Raw genomic sequence first — 27,471 nt, 5'->3', positions numbered from 1 at the left:
CTGCGTGGTCCTTTGGCCCCCTTGGCTCCCCTTTAAGTCACAACGTTGTGCTACTAGGAAGTGACTTTTTATTCTAAAAGTGAGTTATGCCCCCTTTTCCTCACCTTATTATTTACAAATAACTATAGAAGGAAAAATTGAGCAAAATCGAATATTCTAATTAGCCATGGCTAATTAGGAATATTACAGTCTCCCCCGACAAAATGTTGCTTGTCCTCAAGCAACTAAAGTGACGAACGCTGCAAAATTTTCTCTCTCCCAAGTGGCATCCTCATCCGGTAAATTCTTCCACCTCACCAAGAATTCCCGGACCGTCCTGCTCTGTAGCTGCCTCTCCCTGGTATCAATAATAGCCTCTGGCTACAACACCAAATGCCCCTCATCATCCGTGGGCGGTAGCTCCTCTATCACTGTCACATGCTGTCCCAACGCCTTCTTTAGGCATGATATGTGGAAAACGTTATGAATCTTGCTGCCTTGGGGCAACTCCAACTCATATGCTACCTGTCCAATCCTGCGTATCACCCTGTATGGCCCATAAAAGCGGGGCTTGAGCTTTTCAGCCCCCTTCTGCTTTAGTGACGACTGTCGGTATGGCTGTAATCGTAGGTAGACCAAGTCTCCTACCTCAAACTGTCTCTCCACCCGACCCTTGTCAGCATACAACTTCTGCTGGTTTTGCGCTGTAGCCATGTTATCCTTGAGAGCTCGGAGAATATCCTGACTCTCTTGGATCCAAATCTTGGCTCTCAGAGCCTTGCTAGCACCAAACATCACGTCAGCAAAAGATAAAGGATGATATCCATACATAGCATAGAATGGTGACACACCGATGGACATGTGATGTGAAGTGTTGTAGTATTACTCCCCCAGATGCAGCCACTTTAGCCATGCTCGCTGTTGCCCACTGACATAGTTACGCAAGTAGCCCGCCCGCCACTTGTTAACTATCTCTGTTTGCTTGTCCCTCTATGGGTGATAACTGGTACTCAGTGTCAACTCCGTCCCCACCAACTAGAAAAGCTCCTGCCAAAATCCGCCCATGAAACGACTGTCCCTGTCACTGGTGATGGTCTTGGGAAGACCATGTAACCTGAAAATCTCTTTGAAGAACAGCTCGGCCACCTGCGCTGCTGTGTAGTGTGCGGATATGGCGAAAAAGTGTGAGTACTTTGTCAGCCGATCAGTGACGACAAAGATACAATCCTTGCCCTGTACCATGGGCAACCCTATGATGAAGTCCATCGAAATACACTCCATTTTCCCTCCAGAATGGGAAGAGGCTGCAATAGTCCTGCTGGATGGTTCATCTCCCCCTTGGTCCTCTGGCAAACATCGCACTCCCGGACATGCTCGAGTACGTCCTCCTTGAGGCCCTTCCATGAGAACCTCTCTCTAATGGCCCTGTAGGTTTTGGTAAACCCTTGATGACCTGCCAATGGTGAATCACGTGACGCCTGAAGTATCCTCTTCTTGAGCTGAGACCCCTCAGTCAAGAAGATCCAGTCCCTGTAGTAGATGATCTCATCGACCACCCTGTACCTGTCATCCGCCACCTGCCCATCCAGAACCTCACATGCAAATCTGTCCTTGGAGTACTCTACTAAGAGTCGAGCCCTCCAGTCTGCGTCCAAGCTCATAAGAGACAACGTGGCTGGCCTACGTGAAAGGGCATCTGCTACCACATTGTTCTTACCCTTGACATACTCAATGTCAAAGTCATATGCTTGGATCTTGTTGATCCACTTCTGCTACCTCTCCTGTAGCTGCTTCTGCTCCAAAAAGAACTTGAGGCTGTTGTGATCAGTCCTCACCCTGAACTTGTTACCCACCAAATACTGCCGGTACTTAGCCAATGCATGCATGATGGCCAACATCTCCTTGTCGTATATAGAATACAACCTCTCGTGCGGAAGGAGCTTTCGGCTCTCAAAGGCTATAGGGTGACCTCCCTGCATCAACACTACGCCAATCCCCTCTCCCGACGCATCACACTCCAAAACAAATGGCTGCGTAAAATCTGGCAACGCAAGCACTGGGCAGCTGCTCATAACCTCCTTTAAGCCTGTCAAAGGCTTGCTGCGCTGTATCTGACCAACTGAATGCCCCCTTCCTCGTCAAATTTGTCAGGGGTGCAGCAAGCTGTGAGAAACCCTTGACGAACTTCCGGTAGTAAGTACAAATGCCAATGAATCCTCGAAGTTCCGTCACGTTTCTTGGCTTTGACCAATCTTTGATGGCCCTGATCTTCTCCTTGTGGACCCTCACTCCGTCCACTCCTATGATGTGTCCCAAGTATAACATCTCCGTCAACCCGAACTCACATTTGGAGAGCTTGGCATAGAACTGCTGCTCCTCCAAGATGCGCAATACTGTCTCAATGTGCTGGAGATGCTCCTCCCAAGTCCTGCTGTAAATGAGGATATCATCAAAGAACACCAACACAAACTTCCTTAAGTGACTGCAGAAGATGTGATTCATGCAAGACTAAAATGTAGCTGGGGCGTTGGTTAGCCCGAAGGGCATCACCAAAAACTCAAAGTGCCCATAGTGACACTTGAAGGCGGTCTTGGGAATGCCCTGCTCCCTCACGCGAATTTGATGGTACCCAGATCTCAAATCAATCTTTGAGAAGAACCGTGCTCCTCTCAACTCATCCATCATCTCATCGATCCTGGGTATGGGGTATCTGTTCTTCAGGGTCTTCTTGTTCAGGGCCCTGTAGTCAATGCACATCCTTAATGTACCGTCCTTCTTCTTCACCAACACCACGGAAGAAGCAAAGGGACTCGTGTTTGGCCGAATGTGCCCAAGAGCCAGCAACTCCTGAATGGCCCACTCAATCTCATCTCGATAGGCCTTGGGATGCCTATAGGGGATAGTAATCACTGCCTGTATGCCTTGCTCAAGCTCAATGGTGTGCGCAAACCCCCGGTCCGGTGGCTGTCCCGGTGGAATCTCCCCAAACACTGTGGCATACTGGTCAAGGATGGCTTGTATCTCTGGGTGCACCGTCTGCCCTGTAGTCCCTGCCTCCGATGCACGCAGCTCCATTGCCCACTCTATGTCTCCCTTTCGGAAGACTGCCTCCATCCAATGAGCTGAAACAGTTTGAGGCTGGTATGTGTGCTGTCCCCGTATCTTCTCATGCCTCTCTGTCTTCTCATCATGCCACTCCATCTCTAGGGCCTTCCAATCTGTAGTGACCTTCCCTAGAGTGATGAGCCACTGAACACCCAGTACTATGTTGGTGTTCGGAATATTGACCACGAAGAAGTGGTCAGTCAGTGTGTAACTGCCCATCGTCACTGATAACTCTGGAACATAACGAGCACACACCATGGTCTGATCTCTTGGGACCAAAACTGAAAATTCATCGAAGCTCTTTGTCGGTATACCTCTTCACTCAACCATCTGTGCATCGATGAAGTTGTGGGTGGCCCCACTGTAAACCAAAACTGATACTCGCTGGCCACGTACTGTCCCCCGTACGCGCAGCGTCAAATACTTGGGAACTCCTCGCAATGTTGTAAGGGCTCCTCCGGTAGGTGCAAAAGCTGCACCACCTGTTGCCGGTGGTGGAGGCGGCAAGGGACCCTGCATGGCATGACTATCTCCTACCTCCACATCATCCTCCTCATCCTCTTCCCCGCTGCTCTCGAAGAAGACCTCAATAAAATGTGCTTTGCCAGTAGCACATCTATGTCCTGGTGCCCACGGCTCCTGATATGTGAAGCACAACCGCTTCTTCTTCAACTCCCTCCTGGCATCATCATCAATTTGTACCCGTCCTGGATTCCCCTTCGGAGGCAGAATCCTCACATCCTTCCCCTTAGGCTGAAAAGCCTGTCGCTGGGGGTAAGGTGTCCGGGTCCTGGGTAAGACATCCTGTAAGTCCTGGGTCCTGCTAATAGCATCCTGAAGGGTGGTTGGTCTAACGGATTTGACTAGACCCCGAAGTGGCTTTGCTAACCCCTCAACATGCCCATATAGTTTTATATCTCCTAGGGAGCCAAGCAGACGCGCATGGCTTTAACCCGTTACATTATAAATCAATGTTTCCCACCTTAAAAGCCCTGGATGTCTGGCCTGCATTCGTATCGTGTGGAACTTTTTCCCCCGACCACGCGAGGACTCTAGCTGGATCACCTAGTGGGAGGACGCCATTTCCAGAACAGTAGCCTTTCTCTAGGGTTATAGCTAATAGATTGCTAAAATCTGCCGGGACCGCAATTATGTTTTGTGTAGAAAGCTCGAAGGGCTCATGGAAGGGCTAAAATGGACATGTAGATCCTCCGTGCCGTGGATAGATCTGGCACCATTACTAAAACCCTCAAAAAGTCTGCAATGTAGGTCTCTGGGCTCCCTGTTTGTTTGAGCCTCGTCAGCTCAACAAAGTGCTGTTCCGGATCCCTCCAGTCAAACCTCTCCATCAATCTCCTGGTGAACTCGGCATACGTCGTCATTGTGGAATGCCCGAGTGTAACCATCCCATGGAACCACCAATCCTGGGCCTCACCATCCAAATGTAATGTCGCCACCTTGATGGCCTTTGTCTCCGACATTTGGTTAAGCTGGAAATAGATGTCCAGCTTCTCCACCCAAGACCTTGCCGAACTGTTTGATGAGCCATCAAACATAGGCAAGTGAAATCTACTAGCAGTGCAGTGGGTGTCTCCATCGTGATAATGCCGGTATCCTCTGTGATGGTCGCAGGGTCTACTATCCCGCTGGAGCTGAACAAAGTCTCTAAATGAGAGAGCATCCCTGAACTCCTGCCCATAGGCCTGGTACTCCGCAAAATAATCACCCATATGATCGGGCTCTGCCTCCTGCTGTGCTCCAGCCCCCATATCTGCTAGGAAAGTGGGCATGGTCTAGCGTATAGGGGCATGTGAGGCCACTTGCTGAGTAGTATCATGTTGAGTGGCACCCTGCTCTGGCAAATGGTGAGATGCACCCGATCCCTCTCCAACCTGGAAAACTCGTGGGCTCTCACGCTGTCTAGCCTCCACTGCCGTGAATCTCTGCCCCATCACCTCGATCTGCCTCGACAGATCCTGCACTGATTTGAGGAGCATGTCCGCAAATTTCTTCCTGTCATCATCTGCCATCGGATTCTCCTGCTCTGCGTCCACCACAGGCTCCTCCTGTCCTGCGTCCACCACAGGCTCCTCCTGTTCTGCGTCCACCACTGGAACACAGTCTCCCTCTCCGTAGGTGTTCTCCAACCTACGCCCAACGTCTTTGTATCTCCTACCTCTGTAACAGATGTAGGGCTTTTCCCCTGGTGTCATAGATTGCTAGCTCCACAGGCTGAGCCAGATCTATGCTCTGATACCACTGTAATATCCCGTTTCAGAGATTTTCCCCAAAACCCTAGTAAACTCCAACCAAATATGCACAAATAATATAATAACCGGGAAACTCAAAATGATAAAAATAACAATGGTGTAACATATAATAATATAAGCATGAAATATAAGCAGATACTCGAGAAATGCAGAGAGAAATGCTAAGCCATTTTATTATACTGAGTAATGGAATGAGTACAGGAGGTGATTAGAAGGATGGCACCTCGACTTGCACCAGGCAAGTGAAGAAATACACTCAGAATAACAAAGGAATGGCCTCTGTGTGGATGCTGCTGGAAAACTGCCGTGCTGTTGCTACTACTGGAAATCAAATGAGGATTTGGGGCTGTTCCCCTCCTCAAAAAATGCTGAAACTCTGGAATCCGCCCCTACTAAAAAAATCCAGAAAAACCCAGAAAGCTTTTCTGAAATGGCCAACCCCCGAAAATCGCCCCCTTGGGGAATCACGCAATCCCTCAAGGCCCTGCACTGCCATTGAGTAGAATCCTCTAAAATACTGCCCGAAACTCTGTCAAACCCCTCCAATATGCAAGAGCTGATCCCTTGCTCAATATCCCAGCTCAACTCCTCCACAAATCCTCAACCCGGAACTGTTCCCAGAAGAACTGCGTCCCTCTCTCTCAAGACTATGCAGTCTTCCAATGCTCAGCTCCACCTCAATGCCAAAGATCAAAACTACTGCAAAAAGACTGCTGAAAATACCTTGCTCGAGTAGGCACTCGAAGTCCCCCGGGGCTAAGGGTGAGATCTTCGAACGGAGACACTCAGTGCACTAAACAGTGCTGCAGACAGGCTAAACAACCAGCGTGCTCCAAGTCGAAGTGACTAGCTCAAATGCTCATAATCGAATGACAAAATGAGGGGGCTCCTCTCTCCTTTATAGCATTGGCCTCTCCCAATCCCAAGGCTCACCTCCTCCAACGTAATCCCCTCTTGCCACGTGTTCCCTTTCCATCTGCGCAGTCCCTCCAAGTGTCTATGTGGGCCCCATCTCTGCGTGGTCCTTTGGCCCCCTTGGCTCCCCTTAAGTCACAATGTTGTGCTACTAGGAAGTGACTTTTTGTTCTAAATGTGAGCTATGTCCCCTTTTCCTCACCTTATTATTTACATATAACTATAGAAGGCAAAATTGAGCAAAATCAAATATTCTAATTAGCCATGGCTAATTAGGAATATTACATCTCAAGAAGCACCTCAGGCATTGTGTAAACACTTTAGGAGTAGACCTGAAAGTTAACAGAACCTACTAGTGTTTAACAAATAGATGATCTTGATTTTCATTTTTTTTGTCAAAACAAGAATCTCACAAAGGCAGCCTAACAAGATGTGCATATTCCTGGTTCATTGAAAATGGCAATATTAACAAAGCTCTTCCTTAGCATTTGTGCATTCTACTCCTGAGTCCTGAGCCCCTTAAGTATTAAGCTACTTGTTGGAAGCAACTTGGACTGAGAGACAATATTTACCATTCCTTTGACTTTATATACTTTTCATATCATTGCATTAGGAAGTTGCAGGTATGCTCTACATTTTTCAATATTTGTTTAAAAATTGAAACATTTTAAAATCCTGTGTGTGTTTTCCATGATTTTTTTTCATCAAATAATAACTAGAATGGTGTTCGATTTCTAAACAAGGAATGATGATAGATTTTTGAACAGCATGCTTAGCAAAATATGTTTGTCTTTAGCAGTGGCCTGATTTATTATTATTGGTTTTATATGCAGCTAAGCAGCTTGTCAACAATTTTGCGTGAATACACTGCACTCCGATCAGTTGGGTCACTTCCCTTTGCAGATCTTATTTTCTCTGCTCAAACAAAGAGTATGGATTACATTGCGGACAATAGATCATGGAATATTCCAAAACGACTTATGGAATATTTGGAGAGTAACCATAATGAATCTCAATTACAAGCCATACAGGTGATACTTGTTTATGTTTCTAGATGACAAGCGATTTTTAGATATATCAGCCATAATTACATTTCTTTGGAGTTGAAACCTACTCTGGCAAAAGTATGTTGTAACCACACAAGCTTGTATACACAAACAATTTTGCTAATTGCACTTCTGTTTATCTTTGTTATTTATTGCAGGCAGGCCTTTCTCGCAATCCTATTGTGCTCATACAGGTCTGTGATTTGTTATATATCTAGTTCTGTTTGTATCAGAGATCTAAATTGAGATTTTAGCTCCATAAATAAATTTTCATATCAATTCTTCTCCTTTATATTTTATGCTATATGTGCATACATACAATCTGTTTTGTTGCCGCAAAATCTAGCAGGCCTTGGAGAGTTGTACCCTACAAAGCTATTACTAGACCAAGAAATGGGGTAGTGGCCAAAATCCCCTGCTCTTTAAGGACTTTCATCAATGGTATGAGTCCCAATATGAGGTCACCTATGATGGATATTCTAACTACAAAGGTATATTATGACCAATAGGCTTCTATGGAAAAGCTTGACTTAAATACAAGGTTCCAATCACCAAATGGAGGCAAATCACTTTTCCAAGAGAAGCCGAATTTATGATGCACAAGACCTAGGGCTTGATTAGTAGGTTGAGTGTTGGGATGGCCAAAGGTCAAGGCAAAGAGAAAGGGTTTCCAACAATGATTTTCAATGAGACAAAGGCACATGAAACCCTCATATAAGCCCCTAAGTTGAAGCAACACCAAATTAGGGTTCAACTTGGGCAAACAACTAGGGCAAGAGTTTATGGATAAAATTGAAGTGAATGCCTACCAAGAGGTTTGATTTTGAGGCTACCAACTATGCCCTTGGCATTTAGACTCTCCAATCCCAAAAATGTTCCTTGCCTAGAAATTCACACCAAGCCCTAGCTTGGACGCTTGGCCTTGAAGGGGCCGAATTAGGTCAAAAGAGAAAAGAGATAAAATTTATGGATAAAAAAATAAGTTTGATCACTAATGTTTTGTATTCTACAATGGAAGAATCAGTCCTTTTATAGAGTATAAGTGGTGTTGAGGGTGTTAGGCACTTATGGTTTTGGCCCTTTGGTAATCTTTTGCATTAAGAAATAGTTTTGATTGGGGATATATGTGTGTGAAAATTCGTAAGTCTGGAATCCTATGGCAGTAATTGATATTATCTCTTCTATTTGTTAAATAAATTAAACAAATTATTTGCAGTTTCTTATGGAAAATATCGAAATAAATACACTCAACCTTCACAAATTAAATATTGTGGAAAAATAAATGCAAGGAAAATTAAAGAAGTGCTAGCACACATATAAGTACATTAACATAGTTACTTTTGGACAATCGTCCTCGGGAAAACCCAATGTGGGAAAACCAGTGCAACAAATGAGGGTTTCTGTAGTATTCTTCAACAGTAATTCATGTACAAGATATCAGACAACAAAAATAGAGAAAGAAACACCAAGAGAAATTTAGTATTAAATTTCTCACTTTCCACAACAATTATTTGACTTGGAAATGGACCCTCTGCCCTTATGCTGGTCTCACTGCGTCATCCTTTGTGCAGTGACTATGCAGTGCCTTGATGAACTGTGTTCTCTCTCACACTGGCCCTTCCAGAATTTATCCAACACTCTCGGACTACTGCTGATGCCCTCTCTCTCCCTTGCAACTCACCTCTGGCTCTATCTTCTCTTGCTGAACTTCAGCCATTGAGAAAATCAATCTGCCTGGGCAACTGAGTATCTGCACTGGTGTGTTCTCCATCTACCCATTGACTTCTTCTTATAATTTTCTGTTGGAGCGCCAACAACCAAGATTAAAACATAATCGATGGCCCAGATTAATTTCCTATCGATTCGTGTGAGTTTTTAGATGATTCTCACCACATCTCAATTAATAATTTCATACTGATTAATTAACCATATTCCCTAAGTTTAGACTTAGGAAATAATTAAAAATTGGTTAATAATCTAATTGAGACACTTCTTGGTGGAATTTCTAGAAATGATTTCTAGGTTTTGGAGAACTCATTCATTCTAGCCTCTCCACAAAGTTTTGTGGCTAGAACATACCTGATGCTACAAAAGTTAACACTGTGGTCAAGATTCAAAACTGCCATAGATATTTCGGGATCTGTTTCTGAAAGATGGGGTCGATTTCATGGGGGCAGGATCCGTTTCCTTCTCCATGGGATCCACTTCCATGATTGATCTTGGCGGATCTGGATTTCATTTGCAGACCTTGCACATGGGGTGGTAGATTGTGTAACTCAGGAATAGAGGTAACTCTTTGTAAACATGCTTCTATAATCTTTATTTTCTTAAAAAAATATTTTTGTTTTGCTTTCTAAAATTTTAGAAATTATTGTTTTTGAATTTAAAGCCATTTCAGAAACTGAAATCGTTTTCCCATATCAGGTGACTTTATTTTGAAGTGTATCTAAAGAAATAAATGTGCATGCGTATAGGGGTTGATAGAACTATTGGTTGCAGTGAGCTGATGCGATTGAGCTGTGCTTGGGGTATTTATCACTGAATTGATCAGTCATTTACATATCCTATATCATTTTTTCAATTATTTTGTCTTTTTAGGGGTCTTTGATTACATACTGATTCACTAGTAGGGCAGAAACAAAAGAAATATATCAATGCCCACAAATTTGTTATGGAAATGAATACGGTTCCTGCACATATTTCTTTAAATATCAACATGGGGGATTGCATATGGCATCTCTGACTTGGGTCTACCATGGTAATGTGGAATTCTGAACGAAACAAAGACCTGCCAATGTTGAGAGTGTAGTCATTAGAAACTTAAGCTCATGCATGGTTATCTTATGGCTTTGGCAAGCATTGACTGATTCAGAGAAATTCAGTGAATGTGGCAAACTTTCTTCTATCCATTATCAATCAGTAGGAACTTGCTTATGGGCCATTATCTGATATCGTCTGCTTATGGCTTGTTGGAAATGTTGTTAGGTAGAGCTTTTAAACCATACTTTTCCTAAACTTGTAAGCCCTAGGGATATTGTAATCATTATACTCATTGTGTTCGCCAGTAGTTGGAAACTACTCAGGAATAATTATAACTTGCCTGGGATGTGGGTCGTGAGGGGGGGCTTAGGCACCTATGCATTACTGTAATGGATGAGATGGGAGCAAGCCTGCAAGGGAAAGTTATACTAGATTGTTCTTCCTGGTATGGGTTGTACTTGTTGATATTCTGTATATTACACGAGGAGATATCCGGCGCATACAATCTACATGATAACATTTTTTTGACGATAGAAACACAAGATGATACCGAGAGTAGGGAAAGGATGAACTGCAAGTTACAATCACATGTAGGGAAAGGATAAACCACATCCTACAAACACAAGTCACAACAATCAATCGTAGGAAGGATCCTATATGTGGGGAAAGGATGAACCACATCCCACCGACATGTCAACCACCAATCGTAGGGAATGAGCATCCTACATGTGGGGAAAGGATGAACCACGTCCCACTGATATGTCAACATGTGCCTATATGCATCTCTTCCTGGGGCATCCGCAGGAGAAGGTGAACCACTCATCCTGCTCATATGCCATAGGAGAAGGTGAACCACTCATCTTGCTCATATGCCATAGGAGAAGGTGAACCACTCATCTTATGCATATGTCATCAACAGTAGGGGAAAGTGAACCACTCACCCTACATACATGTGTTCACAATCATAGGGGAAGGTGAACCACTCACCCTACACACATGTCAACCATAATGGGGTATCAAAGGGGAAGGTGAACTACTCACCCTGTACATAGCGCACCAATAGAGGAAGGTGAACCACTCACCCTATGGTCGCTCATAGCTCAATAAGTACCCCAAGCCCCCAGGAGATCCTAGAGCTCAACATTCAACCAAGGATCCCTCCATATAGGGAATAGTGCCAAGCTGCTTTCTGAGATAGATCTTGACAATGATATTGATAATCAGATCCTTAATGAGAGCCTCATAGCTCTACCCAACAGGATATAGACGAATACAAATCTTTCTACAAACATATTGATTTACAATAGAGATCATAGAAGCACCTAGAAATCCTCTACTTCTAGCATATCTTGATGAAGAAAATATTTAGCTGTACTTATTCCCTCTTACTCAGGGAGACCACAAACCTAAGCTTGTCTTACCAAAGTGCACAGTGTCCATCTAGCGGCCTGCTCATCATAAGATCCATGCCATAACACCATGTAAAGTGATATCTGTTTTTAATATGTGAACATTGGATTCTCTGAATCCTACTTTGTAATATACAACAAAGGTGTGCCCAAATGGCTCACTGAAGAGCTTAGCTCAATGGCTTCATAGTAAGACAAGCTTACTACTATATGCATTCAACTTAAACAAGCTTCTAGACTTTAGTCTTTCATGAAATAAGTTGAATTATAGCATCTTACTTTTCATCATACTGTACTTCAACTAGTTCGATAGTGTACCTTAGAGTGCCTGCAAGATGTTTGGATCAACATCTCCTTAAAGCTAAGGAAGACATCAGCTCCCTCTGAATCATACCTCCCTTTGAATATTTAAAAGAAACCTTGCCCATTGAGATATTTGCAACTGGATGATAGTCCTTATGGACAATAATCATGGGCAAGAGGAATTATTAATTCAACCATTTCTGTATGAAGAGGAGCTAACATATAACTTTTCCCAGTTTTCTGAAATACTTCTACTCCCTTTGATCTTCCAGAAGATATGGTCAAAAAGGGTGGAGGAAGGTTGTCATCAACTACTGCTTAGGCATCATCATAGAGAAAGGACAAGATCACTGTAGCCATCTCCTTTTCTCGGTCAAACCTGTAAAAATAATGGTGATGGCTTGAACAATATCGGAAGAAAATATTTGTCATCACATCTGATTCTGTACTTGATGGATGAGGGCTTGTAATAGGATGCCAAGTTCTTGTTTTCAAGAAACAATATTCCTAAGGAACAGGAACTGACAGTGAGCGGGAAGGAAACACGCAGCGAGCAAGAGAAGGAACAAACAACGAGTGAGAAGGAAACAAGCAGCAAACGAGAAGGAAACAGGCAACGAGCGAGAAGGAACAAATAGCGAGAAGGAACAGACAACGAGCAGTGGAAAAGAAGGAACAACGAGCAACGATTTAGGGTGCTTACCGGAACAACGAACGGGGAGCACAGGAACAGGAACACGACGGCCACAATGGGGAGCACACAGTGGGACCATAGAGTGAGGCAAGCGACCAATGACCACGAGTCCAACGGCTACAAGTGTTTTAGACCCACATCTCTCTGTTTAAAATTATTTTGCTTTTGTGCATTACTGGGGTTTCAAGCTGACAAACAAAAACAATAACTTTTCAAACCGTGGTCCCTTAAAACTTTTGTTAAACCTCGTGTAACCAACAAGTGAAGTGTTAAGTTAACCAAATATGGGGGCAGCAGGGCCCAGTGCAAAAAAACACATGTTTTGGTGGAAACTAAATACCTAGGGAACATAGAGTTAAGAAAAAACACTTCAAACAGGTGGGAGGTAACAGGTGGGTATCAAAGGCAAATACTGAGTTCAATGCTAAGGAGTTTTTTGGAGGAAGGCAGGTGCACATTTTGGAATCTCAATCTCCATTTATCAGGAGGGGATAGGGAGCCATACTACAACACTATTGCAGAGAGTATAAGTGGGAACTGGAATCCCTTTCTCCCAGAGTTTTCTCAAGCCAATGCATTTGTCATAAATAAGTGATCTTTGTGAATGAAAATAATACAAGGGGATTTTACAACACAGGCAGAACAAAAAAATGAGACAGTCACAAAGAACAATACGCACTTGGATCTTACCAAAAACAATGAAAAACAGTACAAATTTCACGACCAAAATGCATTTGTTAGTAGAAGAGAAGACAGACCAAGATGGGGATATTAGCAAGAATAAAGAGGTCTTATCAAAACAAAAGGAACCTAGGACAAAGCAAAATGAAAGTGAAGATATTTCAACAAACAAAGAAGAGGGTAGTAAGGACACATACAACCCCACAACCACTTTGTTGTTGTGGTCGTCGGAGCTCTATGTAAGCGAACTCATGAGCATGAAAAAAAGTATTGATTATATTGAGCTGAAGGGGCAACATGAAGTTGTCAAATTAAAAGAAATCTGGAAGTCAGTTCGAAACTTGAAGGGGAAAACAAGGTTCTCAAAGAGTAGGTAATAAGCCTACAAGCCAATTTGGAAAAAGGGCAACAAGAGTTCACTGTGAAAATTCCGTAAACCATAATCCCTACTGCAGCAACTGATTAAACTTCTCCTATTTGTTAATTACTAAAACAAATTATTTACCGCTTCCTACTACAAATATCAAAGCTAATACACTTTAGCCTACACCACTTAAATAAGATGCCCAAAACAAGAACAGAACAATAGAGAAAGATACAACACAATTGACACTGTATTTTTTGGACAAATGTCCTCGGAAGAACCCAATGCGGGAAAATCGGTGCGGCAGATCTGAGGGTTTTTATTATGTAGTAGTTTTCTGAATACAACTTTGGAAGCCCTCCCGACAATTCAGTTACAGAGAAATAAATTGGTAGAATAAATTTTTGAGATTACCTCATTCTACCAGGCAAGTCTCGGCTGATCCGACAGCCAAAACCAATGCGTCCCTGACTATTTCTGCGTTGCCCCTGCATGGGCCCTACGCCAGCCTCTAAGGCTCTACATCAGCGCAACTGGGAATTGATTTGCCTTCTAGAGCAGTTTCCATCCCTCCCGGCTCAGAAATGTGAGCTCCCTCAGCAAATTCAGACTTTTGCTTAGAGAACTGCGCTGCCTCTGCGTGAGCCCTTCTGGCTCAGTGTCAACCTCTGCGTGAGCTCTTCTGGCTTAGCGTCAACCCCTCCTGGGTCCTGCACTGCCTCCTTCTGGTCTCTCTGCCTCTGTGCTGTGTATCCTGGGCTCTGGTGAAGATACTCCAACACAACTATCCCGACTCCTCACTGCACAAGCTCACTATCGATATTCTCTCGACAGTTGCTCTGCTTCAGAAAATTGAACTTCTGAACTCACTCTGTGTGTCTTTCCAAGTGACCCTCAAGCCTCCTTAAATAATCTCCTCGTTGACATTCAACGACCTAGATTAGAAGCTAATCAATGGCTAAGTTTATTTCTGCTTGATCCTCGTCTTCTTCTAGAAGTTACAACCACAATTTATATTAATACCCTTTAATTATATTATTTTCCTAAGTTTAAATTGTGTCCCATTAAAAATAATTAATTATTTTAATAATATTGTTTCTGGGTGGAATTTACCAAAACGATTTCTGGGTTCTTTGGAATACATGTGCCCAAGCATCTCTGCAAAATTTGTGACTTAGAGCACATCCGATGCTACTAGAAATCAACACTCCCTCTTAGCGAGGAATGTGCTCTAGCAATGCAACCTGTTGAAGCATCACTCTGTTTTGTAACATCTCCCTCTGCACTGCTGATGTCTGACATGCTGTCCACCAACCACTGCGCAAATGTTGCATCTATACTGCTGCTGACCCTACCACTGTCAACATTGCATCCGTACTGCAACTCCCTCTGAATTTCTGCATCTGTGTTGCTGCTGGCACTGCCACTTCCAACTGCCCCTGCATTGCAAACTGCTGTTGCTACTGCATCAACAATGGAAAAACATCCCAAATTACTGAACTAACTGTGTTCAGTATGATATCATGTGAATGCTGGAACTTGACTGTTGTTAGTCTCTTCGCTGACCCTCTGAATCCGCTGCGTTGTTACTGGCCTCTGCTCTGTGCCATCTGCACTGCTGCCAACTCTGCTCTGAACTGTTCAATCTCTGGCGCTCCTAGCCACTGCAACTGTCACTCCGACACTCCTCGGCATCATCCGACACTAGTCCATCCTGCTACTTCTGATCTGGGCTCCCGTAGCAAGGAATTGATTCGAGAGGTGGGCTCCTCAAGGATCCTGACCATCTGTAGCTCTTTCGAACTACATCTCCAAATCAGCCCACCTCCTTCATGGAGGTATCTCTGTTGTCATGGCAAACTCTTCCTCCTTGATCTTCGCGGGTGTAGACTTCGGATCGTGCTTCTCATCTTTTTCCTTCTTTTTGAGAGGACATTGTGTTGCGTAGTGACCCATCTCACCACACTTGAAGCACTTTATCTTTGAGATGTCCTTTTTATGTCTCCGCTGCTCCTACTGCCCTTTCGATGCAAGGGTTGCATTATCCTCCTCCTCCTTGGGTGTCGACCCACTGTTGCTGCTTCCGTCAACCTTACACTTGACCAAGTCTCTCCTGAACTCCTCTTGCTTGAGAGTTTCCCACATCTCATCCGAATTCGGCAAAGTTGCCCTGTCCAAGATACTCTGGACAAAGACTTGCCACTCATCTGAGACAAAATTGAGGGCCAGTCTAACCAACTCGAAAACTTGAGGTGTAGACCACACAGCTGACAGCTCATCTCAGGTCTCCTGAAGCTTCGTGAGGAATGGATCCACACGCTTATGAAAATTTCTAACCAGAAATTCTATTGCACCAATTGATTTATTTCACCTACTTATTCTTCACAATAAGTTATTTACGAAATCCCTTCAACAAACATTAAAATAAATTCTACTGCAGTTATCACATAATTACACAAAAAAATAACAACGACATACATGCACAAGAACCAACACATCAACACATTTGTTTTTGGACAATTGTCCCCAGAAAAACCCAATGTGGGAAAACTAGTGCAATAGATGAGGGTTTTATTAATCTTTAGCAACAATCGCTTTACAAGGAATGATTTTATAGAGAAACTGAGAGAAAACACTTGAGACTTTCCCCTGGAAACTTTCTGACACCCTAGAGACCCTTCTCCCACTTCTGCATCACTTTGCGTGGTTTTGCGTCCCTTTGCGTCAGCTTGCGTGAGGGCTGCGTCTCCCCTGGACTATGTCTCCCTCTGCGCTGTCTCTCAATGCCCCTGCGTCACCTCCTCCTCAGTCACTGACTGCTGCTGATGCCCTCCTCTTCCTCCACCCTACAACTCTCCCTCTGAAATCGATCTCCTTCTCTTTGAGAATCGATTTTCCTTGGGATACTAAGTATCTGCCGGTATGTCTCCAAATGATCCTCAAGTCTTCTCTTATACTTTTCCTGTTGATGAATCAACGATTGAGATTAAGTCTCTAATCAACGGCTAATATTAAAATAGACTTGATCCTCATCTCTTAGAAGCTTCTCACCCTTATCTTTATTAATACCCATTAATATTTTTATTTTCCTAAGTTTAGATTTAGGAACCCATTAAAAATATTAATTATTTTAATAATTCCTCATCTAGGTGGAATTTCTCCAAACGATTTCTGGGTCTTGGAGATCTCATGTGCCTTAGCCTCTCCACCAAATTTCAAGGCTAGAGCACATCCGATGCTACCCAAAATCAACACTCCCTCTTAGCGAGGAATGTGCTCTAGCAATGCTTCACCATAGAAGCATCACACTGATCCTCCGCATCGGTCCTCTATGCTGATGCTTGGCCTGCTGCCTCACATCCACTGCACTGCTGCTTCTTGTACTGCTGCCCATGACACTGCCACTGCCACTGCTACATCTGTACTGCAACTCCCTCTCAACATGCTGCATCATGCTGCCCATAGCATTGCCACTGCTAACTGCTGCACTGCAACTCTCGATACTTATCCATTTCTGCTACTGAAATGGATTCTTCACCATCCCCATCTTCTCCTTGAAATAAACAAACTTTGTTCTTCCTAGAGCCTTGGTGAGGATGTCTGCCACCTGTTCTCCTGTAGGAGTGTACCTCAACTGTACTACCCCTTGTTGAACATAGTCTCTGACAAAGTGACACCTGATATCAATGTGCTTCAACCGATCATGAAATACTGGATTCTCAGAGAGCTTGATGCAACTCTGATTATCACACAAAATCCTGGTCGCTTCCATCCTTCCTCTGAATAGATTCATAATCAATTTTCTAAGCCGCTTCACATGAAGTTGTGCTAGCTGCCATATATTCTGCTTTAGCTGAGCTCAGAGCCACAGATTTCTGTTTTCTACTACACCAGGAGGTCATTCCTGATCCAATGTTGAAACAATACCTAGTTGTACTTTTCCGATTCACTGAGCTTCCAACCCATTCTGTGTCAGTGAACCCACTCAGCCTGATGTCATTGCCTTGGGTGTGTAATAGTCCATGCTCGATTGTTCCTTGTATATACCTGAGAACATGTTTGGCTACTGCCCAGTGCGCCCTCTTGGGTTCCACCATGAACTGACTGAGGGTGTTGACAGCATAACAAATGTCTAGCCTAGTATTGACCAGATACATCAGGGACCCTATAAGCTGCCTGTACAAGGTGGGATCAACGTCTTTATCTTTTGATGCATCAATCTTCTTCCAGTTGGTGATCATTGGAGTAGCCATAGGTCTACAGTCTTGCATCTTGAATCTCTTCAAGATCTCTGTAGCATATCTCCCTTGTCCAAGGAAGATCTCACCCTTCTGCTGCCAAACTTCCAACCCCAGGAAATAATGCATCTGTCCCAAATCCTTCATGTCGAATTCTGTGGCTAGGTTCTTCTTGCAGTCTTTGATGAGCCTGGATGATCTTGTCAAGAAAAGATCATCCACATATAACACCAAGATTAGAGGCTCATTCTCTACCACAAGATACTAAAGATTAGGATCTGTGTCACTCTTGACAAACCCCATCTTCTGTAAGTAGCCATCAATTCGACTGTACCATGCTCTAGGTACCTGTTTAAGCCCATACAAGGCTTTCTTTAATCTGCATACATGATATTTCTTCTCATGTGTCTCAAAACCCTCTGGCTGTTCAATGTATACTTCTTCTATCACCCCATTCCAGAACGCTGTCTTGACATCCATCTGGTGAATCTCTTACCCCATCTGTGTTGCATGGGATATCACAGTTCTAATAGAAGTATACCTGGCTATTGGGGCGAAGGTTTCTTCGTAGTCTATCCCTTCCTTCTGAGCATACCCCTTAGCCACAAACCTGGCTTTGTATTTCTCCACACTGTCGTCTGCAACATATTTGACTTTGTAGATCCATCTCGAACCTACCACTGACCTGTCCTGAGGCCTAGGTACCACTTCCCAGACATCATTGACCATTATAGAACTGTATTCCTCCACCATAGCATCTACCCATACTTGATGCTGAATGACCTCTTGAAAACTAGAGGGTTCCCCAACCTGAGCTACTAGGGCCTGGTATCTGTCTGGCTGTCTTCGCTCCCTTTTATCATTCTTGGGTGCACCAATGAAGTCCTTTGCATCTTGTAGAATCTGTCGGAGTTCCCGACTCGTTCTTCCACTGGTAGTGGGTACATCTATCAACTCTTCCTCTTCCTGAGATTCCTCCTATTTTGAAGCTTTGCCTTTAGGAGAATTGCTGGTCGAAGTGGTTGGACCAATGGATTGTCTTTTGACTGCTCCTCGGAAGGCATTTCTGAAAGCTTTGTCCTTCATGAACTTTACATCCTGCCGAACTACTGCCTTCCTACTCCCTGAAAGATAGACTCTATATGCCTTAGCATTCTCGCTATATCCCACAAGATATCCTTTCTCAGCAGTTTGATCTAATTTCTTTCTCTTTTCTTCGGGTATACGACAATGCGCTAAACTCCCAAATATCCTGAAATGACTGACTTTAGGTGTCTTCTCGGTGAAGACCCTTTTCGAAGTGATTTTGCCTAATGCCCTATGTGGAGTCCTATTCTGGACATAAACTACCATGCTGCATGCTTCTTCCCACAGGAATTTGGGCATATCCTGATCATACAACATTTCCCTAACTGCTTCCACAATAGTCTTGTTTTTCCTTTTTGCTACTCCATTCTGCTCCGGATTGTAGGGAGCTATCCACTCTCTTCTGATGCCTTCCCTAACGCAAAAATCAGTGAAGTCCTTGTCGACATACTCTCCACCATTGTCTGAGTGCAACAATTTTATCTTCTTTCCTGTCAGATTCTCTACTAGAGCCTTGAACTCTTTGAATCGACCAAAAACCTCATCCTTGGTTTTCAAAAAGTAGATCCAACTCTTCCTAGAATGGCCATCGATGAAGGTGATGAAGTATTCCACACCACTAAGAGCTTTTGTGGACATAGGTCTGCAGATGTATGAGTGTATCAATCCTAGAACACTCTGAGCTCTATTTTTACTTCTCGAAAACGTTGCCTTGGCATACTTGCCTACAACGCACCCTCTGCATACATCATCTCGTTCGGTACTTAATTCTAGAACTCTTGATACTGTTTTTCTGAGAATTCTCAGAGCCCCATGGTGTAAGTGCCCTATCCTCCTGTGCCATAGTTCATTCAAATCTTTATCTCCATTGCTGCCTATCAGTGCCATTGGAGATTCTCGCTGTAATCTATACAACCTATTACTTCTAATTCCAATTTGGGCCTTCTTTTTCCAACTCGGGTGTTTGACATATACTTTCTTCTTAATGAAGAAAACGTCATAGCTCTTGTTTTGAAGTTGAGATATGGAGAGTAAGTTCATCCCCAATCCTGGCACACATCACATTGGTTGCTTGAAGCCGCTCTCCTGCTTCGGTTTGAAAGACTACAATACCTCTTCCTATGGGGGTACACTTTGTCTTATTTCCCATGGTGATCTAAAAATTCATCTTTTCTTCCTGATAATTTGAAAAACATTGTCGAATTCCTGTCATATGCCAAGAAGCTCCACTATCTATATACCAAACCTTAGAGGAGGCAGAGCTTGCTAGGCAAGTGACTTCTTCTTCTAGTTTGGAAGCTAACATAGAATAATCGTGATCCATGTCCCTCGTGCTTTCTTCTGGAAATTTGTGTGAGTCCCTTTGAGTTGATGCCTCTGCATCATGCTCCTGACCCATAGCCGATTCTTCTCTCCTGTTGCCGGATCTCTGCTCTGATACCATGTGAAAATTTCTAACCCAAAATTCTACTGCAACAACTGATTTATTTCACCTACTTATTCTTCACAATAAGTTATTTACGAAATCCCTTCAACAAACATTAAAATAAATTCTATTGTAGGTATCACATAATTACAATTAAAAAATAACAACGATATACATGCACAAGAACCAATCACATCAACACAATTGTTTTTGGACAATTGTCCCCAGAAAAACCCAATGTGGGAAAACCGGTGCAGCAGATGAGGGTTTTATTAATCTTCAGCAACAATCGCTTTACAAGGAATGATTTTACAGAGAAACTGAGAGAAAACACCTAAGACTTTCCCCTGGAAACTTTCTGACACCCTGGAGACCCTTCTCCCACTTCTGCGTCCCTCTGTGTCAGCTTGAGTGAGGGCAACGTCTCCCTTGGACTGCATCTCCCTCTGCACTATCTCTCAATGCCCCTGTGTCACCTCCTCCTCAGTCACTGGCTGCCGCTGATGCCCTCCTCTTCCTCCACCTTGCAACTCTCCCTCTGAAATCGATCTCCTTCTCTTTGAGAATTGGTTTCCTTGGGATACTGAGTATCTGCCGGTATATCTCCAAATGATCCCCAAGTCTTCTCTTATACTTTTCCTGTTAATGAATCAACGATCGAGATTAAGTCTCTAATCAACGACTAAGATTAAAATAGACTTGATCCTTGTCTCTTTGAAGCTTCTCATCCTTATCTTTATTAATACCCATTAATATTTTTATTTTCCTAAGTTTAGACTTAGGAACCCATTAAAAATATTAATTATTTTAATAACTCCTCATCCGGGTGGAATTTCTCCGAACGATTTCTGGGTCTTGGAGATCTCATGTGCCTTAGCCTCTCCACCAAATTTCAAGACTAGAGCACATCCGATGCTACCCAAAATCAGCAACGCTCCCCCTTCTCCATCTGAGCAGATCTCAGTTTTGCCTCAAGGTACATATTTCGTTGCTCGGAAGATCCTTGATACAACGTAGACAACGCATCCCACATCTCCTTAGCAGTCCCTTTGCTAGCGATGTGACAAACTACACGATCCTTCACTCCGTCGAGGATCATTCGCTTTGCCTTCGCCATTTCTGCCTTGTATTTCTTCAACGGATCTGCATTTGCAGGCACAACCACCACACTGTCGACATATGTCTTGAGGGCATGCTCATTTAGAAGGAAGTGCATTCTCACCTTCCAAATGACGTAGTTGGATGTTCCATCCAATCTATCCTGATCCCTCAAGCCACTGGTTGCCATCTCTGCCTCTGAAAAATGTCGAAAATCTCTTCTCTGGTTCTTACTGTTGCTGCTCAGCCAATAAGAAACGAACTTCTTGGCGGGAAGTCTTACCGAGGAAAAATTCTCTCATAGTGCTTCTCTTCTCTTTTGACGTCTTTCTGCCCAACAAAACGACCTGCAGAAGAGCTGCGTCCCACCAGCTCCTCCTCACGCTGAGGCGCTCTCGCTACTCCCTCTGCCACTGCAAGATTTTGATCTAGAAGCCCTTCTCTCTGTCGACTCACTCAAAGAGAGACTACTTTGAAATTCTGCCCTCCCGGCTTGGACTGCGCAAACCCTCTGGGGTTTTGAATTGCTGCCTCCTGCAGCTTTTCGACCTCCCTCTTCTGCTCAGCGGCTGGGTTCTCTAGCACTTTTCTTCTTGCTTCACCTACACTTGCTTTGATACCATGTGAAAATTTCATAAACCATAATCCCTACTGCAGCAACTGAAACAAATTATTTATTGTTTCCTATAGAAAATATCGAAGCTAATACACTACAACCTACACCACTTAAATAATATGCCCAAAACAAGAACAAAACAATAGAGAAAGATACAACACAAATGACACAATATTTTTTGGACAAATGTCCCCAAAAAACCCAATGCGGGGAAACTGGTGCAGCAGATATGAGGGTTTTTATTATTATGCGGTAGTTTTCTCAATACAACTTTGGAAGCCCTCTCGGCATTCTAGTTACAAAGAAATAAACTGGTAGAAGAAATTTGTGAGATTACCTCACTCTACCCAGGAAGTCTTAGTTGATTTGGCAGCTAAACCAATGTGTCCCCGACTATTTTTGCGTTGCCCTTGCGTGGGCCCTGCGTCAGCCTCTAAGGCTTTGCGTCAGCTCAACTGGGAATCGATTTGCCTTCTGGAGCAGTTTCCAGCCCTTCCGGTTCAGAAATGTTACCTCCCTCAGCAAATTCAGACTTCTACTTGGAGAACTACGCTGCCTCTGCATGAGCTCTTCTGGCTCAGCGTCAACCCCTCTTGGGTCATGCGCTGCCTCCTTCTGTTGTCTCTCTGCCTCTCTGCTACGTATCCTGGGCTCTGGAGAAGATACTCCAACCCTACCATCCCTACCCCTCATTGCACAAGCTCACTATCGATATTCTCTCGGCAGTTGTTGTGCTTCAGAAAATCGAACTTCTGAACTCACTCTGTGTGTCTTTCCGAGTGACCCTCAAGCCTTCTTAAATAATCTCCTTGTTGACATTCAAAGACCCAGATTAGAAGCTAATCAATGGCTAAGATCATTTCTACTTGATCCTTGTCTTCTCCTAGAAGTTACGCCCACAATTTATATTAATACCCTTTAATTATTTTATTTTCCTAAGTTTAGACTTAAGGTCCCATTAAAAATAATGAATTATTTTAATAAAACTGATTCTGGGTGGAATTTCCCAAAACGATTTCTGGGTTCTTTGGAATACATGTGCCCAAGCCTCCCTGCAAAATTTGAGACTTAGAGCACATCTGATGCTACCAGAAATCAACATTGACCACACTAAAACAAGAGTTAGAGCAAATGAAGGCAGTAGAAGGAAAAGACATAGAGATAGGGAAAAACAACAGAGTAAATCAGATGGAAGAGATTCAATCAACAAATGCAAACATGGAAATGAGAGAAATCAAATTAAAGAAACAAATAGAAGAAGCTAAATCTTGGGCTCAAGTGGTAAAGGAACCATTGGTTGAGCAAAAAGAAACTATGGAGAGACAAATCAAGAGGCAAATAAGAGAAGAAAAAGATAGGCAAGACAAAGCCACAAATGTCATCATCAAAGGCCTAAAAGATTATGGAGAAAAAGAAAGAACAAATATTTTAGCAAGGGATTTTCTCAAGGACAAGTTGAACTGGACAGGTTATATTCAACAAGCAAATAGGATTGGTAGGAAGGCAAAAAATGGAAGGGATAGGCATGTTATAGTTTCATTAAAAAGTATCGAAGACAAGATGGATATCCTAAAGAATAGAGGGCTACTTAGAGGCACTCATATTTACCTAGATGATGACTTGACACTTGAACAACAAGACGAGCGAAGGAGAGAATGGGAGAAAGTGAAATCAACAAGTGATGCAGGAAAATGGGCATGGCTGAAAAATGGGAAAGCCCAGGTCAGCAAGCGCTCAACAAATCAAAAATAGGGATTTGGGGCCCCCTGGGAGCATCTAAACATGGTGAGTTGGAATTGAAGAGGTTACCCATGGAGGAGAGGACTGGGATTGGGGCCCATAGCATAAGGGAAATACATCATTATACTTACAGAAACTCATGAGCACGATGGTTGCAGGGTTCCAGAATTCGAAGGGTACAATAACATTTCAGTGTGGAACGAAGAGACTAGTATGGGGAAAGGGCATGGAGGGATCACTGTTCTAATAAGAGAAATATGGAGTGGAATAGTGAAAGCGGAAAAAGAGGATCCAAATAAGCAATTCATATGGTTAAATATAACATAAAACAATGTAACATTCAGGCTGGCTGCATGTTACTTTGCCCCAAAAACTCAAAGTTATACAAGAAGACAAATTTAGATAAAGAAGACCTTATGCGGCTTTAAAAAGAGATATTGTTGTTTTCAGGAGTTTAGGAAATATAGTTCTAATCAGCGACTTTAATGCCAGGACAACAAATAATCAGTATATTTAGTTGGGAAGCAATGGGAATTTGGACAACAATCCTCTTTGGTTAGAGGAGAATGAAGAGCACATGTGGAAAAGGATTTCTCAAGATGGGAATGGGAATGTGTCACACTTCGATGCTGAGTTGTTAGGTTTTTGTAGCCTCTATGACATGGTAATTTGCAATGGCATGAAAGCTTGGCCAACATCCGGTGGCATCGCGTGTAAAACATACAATGGTCAAAGTTTGGTGGACTATGTAATATGCTCTTAGAGCTCTATTTGCAATTTGTTAGAGTTCAGTATTGAGGACTTCCCTATTGAGATGAATTTTGACCATATGTCTCTATGTATTAAGTTGGGCATACACACAAGTGAGATACAGGAAAGGAAAACCCGATAATTCCATAAGAAAGTGCATGCAAATGGAAGAATCCTTATAAATAAAGAAAACCAAGAGCTTTTTTTTGCTGCTCTAGAACAAAACCTTCAGTGTGAAAAAAACAACACAGAAAACAAGGAAGACAATGCAGAAATATAATGTATTGGCAGCAATATACTGATCCCTCTAATCCACAAAGCCTTAAAGGTGTGCAAAAGATCTCGGCCTAAGAAGAGGGTCTCAAACACTTTTCCAACTAATCCTTGGTATGATGAAGAGTGCAAGGCTGCTAAAAGATCCCTTAAGGAGAAGAAGGCAGACAGTGAAAGCAGGAAAGAGTATAAAAATCTGATAAAAACAAAAAAGAAAGTTATGTTATTTCAAGGAGAAATGAATTAATCTCTTTGGGAAAGCACAACCCCAAGGGATTCTGGCAGGAACTGCAACAAAAGAGAGAAAATAGAGAATAATATCTCGGATACTCATTGGTTGGAATATGCAAAGCTCCTCTGTGAGAGAAAATAAGAGAAAATTAGGCCCCCCCATAATCAGCTCTACAACTGTGTTATTTTCAGAGGTGGATGTCAAGTGTGGTATAAAAAATCTAGCAAGTGGTAAAGCCCAAGACATTGATGGGTTACAGGCAGAATTTTTAAAATGGGGTGTTGAGATCTTGGCCCCAGTCATCAAAAGGATCTTCAATAACATCACGCGAGACAATTTTCCAGTTGAATGGACAACAAGTGTTGCTATCCCTCTTTACAAAAGTGGAGACATCAATAATCTGTCTAATTATCGCACTATTATTGTCAATCCTCTTCTTGGAAAATTGTTTGGGAGCATGATGGAGTGTAGAATCAGCAGTTGGGCAGAAAAAAGGGGAAAAGAGCAAAAGGGCAGGCTGGCTTTAGGCGATGACACTCTATGATTGATCATTGCATCACTCTTAGGCACTTCATCGAAAAAGTATGGGATAAGCTCTGGAGAAGAATGGAAGAGCTTGGAATCCCAAATGAATATAGAGTTGCTGTCCATAAACTGTATGAGAAAGTCAGTGCTAAAATCAGAACTAAAGAGGGCTTCTCGGAATGCTTTGGTAGTGACATTGGGGTCAAGCAGGGGTGCCCCCTTTCCCCACTCTATTTGGTTTATATATTGATAAGCTAGAAGAATGGCTAAACACCACCGACAGAGAGGGTATTCAACTAGCGGGTTATGTGGTGAAGCTACTTTTGTATGTTGACGATCTTATCCTAATTGCAAAATCTGCTCATGGTCTGAGAGAGCATTTAAAGGCCTTAGAGCTATTCTGTCAAGAGGTTGGGATGCAAGTAAACACTAGCAAAACCAAAGTCACGATCTTCTCTTTGAAACGGAAAAAGCAACAGGTTAGCTTTATATTTGAGGAAAAACCCTTGGAGATAGTGGAAGAGTACAAGTACCTAGGAATTGTTTTTCACAATAGGCTCAGTTGGGAGACATGCATAACTAAAAGGATCCAAGGGGGTTGGAGAGCTTCTTACCTTCTTCAAAATAGATGCAGGAAAGCAGAATTATGGGACTGGAAAACCAAGAAAACTCTTTTTGGAGTGTTGGTTACCTCGGTTGTCCTCTATGGATGTGAAGTTTGGGGGAGCAACATGTCAAATTACAAGTGGAGGATTTGGAAAGTATTCAAAAGCACTTAATCATTAGTAACCTCAAAGTCAAGTCAACGGTCCCATATGAGATCCTACTAGCTGAGGCTGGTATGTTCCCGATGGAGGCTTCAACAATCATTCGTTTGTTAAGTTATTTAAAAAAGGTGGAAAACATGGATGCACATCGTTGGCCCAAGATGATTGCTACAGACGAGCCAAAGCATAGGAAGAAAACTTGGAAGAAGCAAAATGACAAGTGGATGACCAAATGGGGGATTAATTGGCAAGATTGTCCTAATGCTAAAGAGGAAATAAAAATTTGGGTGCTTGAAAAATTCAGGTTTTCCATGTGGGAAAAACAGGTTGGCAAAAAAAACGCTATATGTCAAAAATTTCAACCCATCACAATCGCATGATGAAAAACTTATTTGAGTGGCTAAGGACTGGATCTCACCATCTTAGGTGTGAAACAGGTAGGTGGATAACCACCATGGAAGGGTGGGAGGAAAGAATTTGTATCTTTTGTAGGACAAGAGCGGTTCAAACTGAATGGCATTTCATCATGGAAGGTCCAGCTTATCAGGAGATTCGTAATCAGTTTAAAAGTGGTCTAAAGGTGGACAGTTTGAGCAAACTGTTCGAGAAGCAAGGCTACAACAAACGACAATTTTTTTGATCAAGATTCATGGGAAACAAGCTGTTTTAGAGGGAAACTTGAGATTGTGATATCTGGTGTGGTGTGGAATTTAGGTCCCTTAGACCGCTGGGTCTCGTGGACGTCATTAAAATATATCATATCATATCATTCTTCCCTTTTCCAAGATGCCAAAGTTGAAGATACGAAGTATAAGAACTGAGTATGCAGGTGCATACATACTGTTAACCATCCTCAACAGAGTTCTAGCTGATTGATAAGATATATTGAATCATGGAGATGGTGAACAGAGATTGAAACATAGAAGTACTTAGATATGACATGCACTTATTACTCTTAATACTCTGTGAATGCTGAGATGTCAAGCTAGATTAATACCTTTCAGATCATGTATACCGTTATTTAGGAAATGCATGCCTTGAGGCAACAAACTGGAGATTTACTGAGATTATAACAAGGATACAGTTTGTCCTGCAGACATTGATTCATAAATCTTTGCTTGTTTTGAAAGTTGAAGATATAAAAGAAATACAACCTCACATTGTTGCCATTGTCATATAGGTGTCACCTTATGC

At 42.9% G+C, this 27,471-nt stretch overlaps 1 protein-coding gene across 1 annotated transcript in view; it reads left to right on the top strand.

Moving 5' to 3' along the window:
• The window catches only part of MAA3 (P-loop containing nucleoside triphosphate hydrolases superfamily protein), a 464,706-nt gene that overhangs the window by 49,244 nt on the left and 387,991 nt on the right, over positions 1–27,471 (top strand). The window contains exons 5-6 of the mRNA XM_089415984.1: positions 7,103–7,300; positions 7,474–7,509. Coding sequence (XP_089272110.1) covers positions 7,103–7,300; positions 7,474–7,509 — 234 coding nt within the window. The remainder of the gene's footprint in view (positions 1–7,102; positions 7,301–7,473; positions 7,510–27,471) is intronic.

This window comes from Pinus tabuliformis, chromosome 3_2 (assembly GCF_031772625.1).
Source record: "Pinus tabuliformis cultivar Carrire ecotype Pingquan chromosome 3_2, CPIR1, whole genome shotgun sequence".
NCBI lineage: Eukaryota > Viridiplantae > Streptophyta > Pinopsida > Pinales > Pinaceae > Pinus > Pinus tabuliformis.
This window is presented reverse-complemented; position numbering and strand designations above follow the sequence as displayed.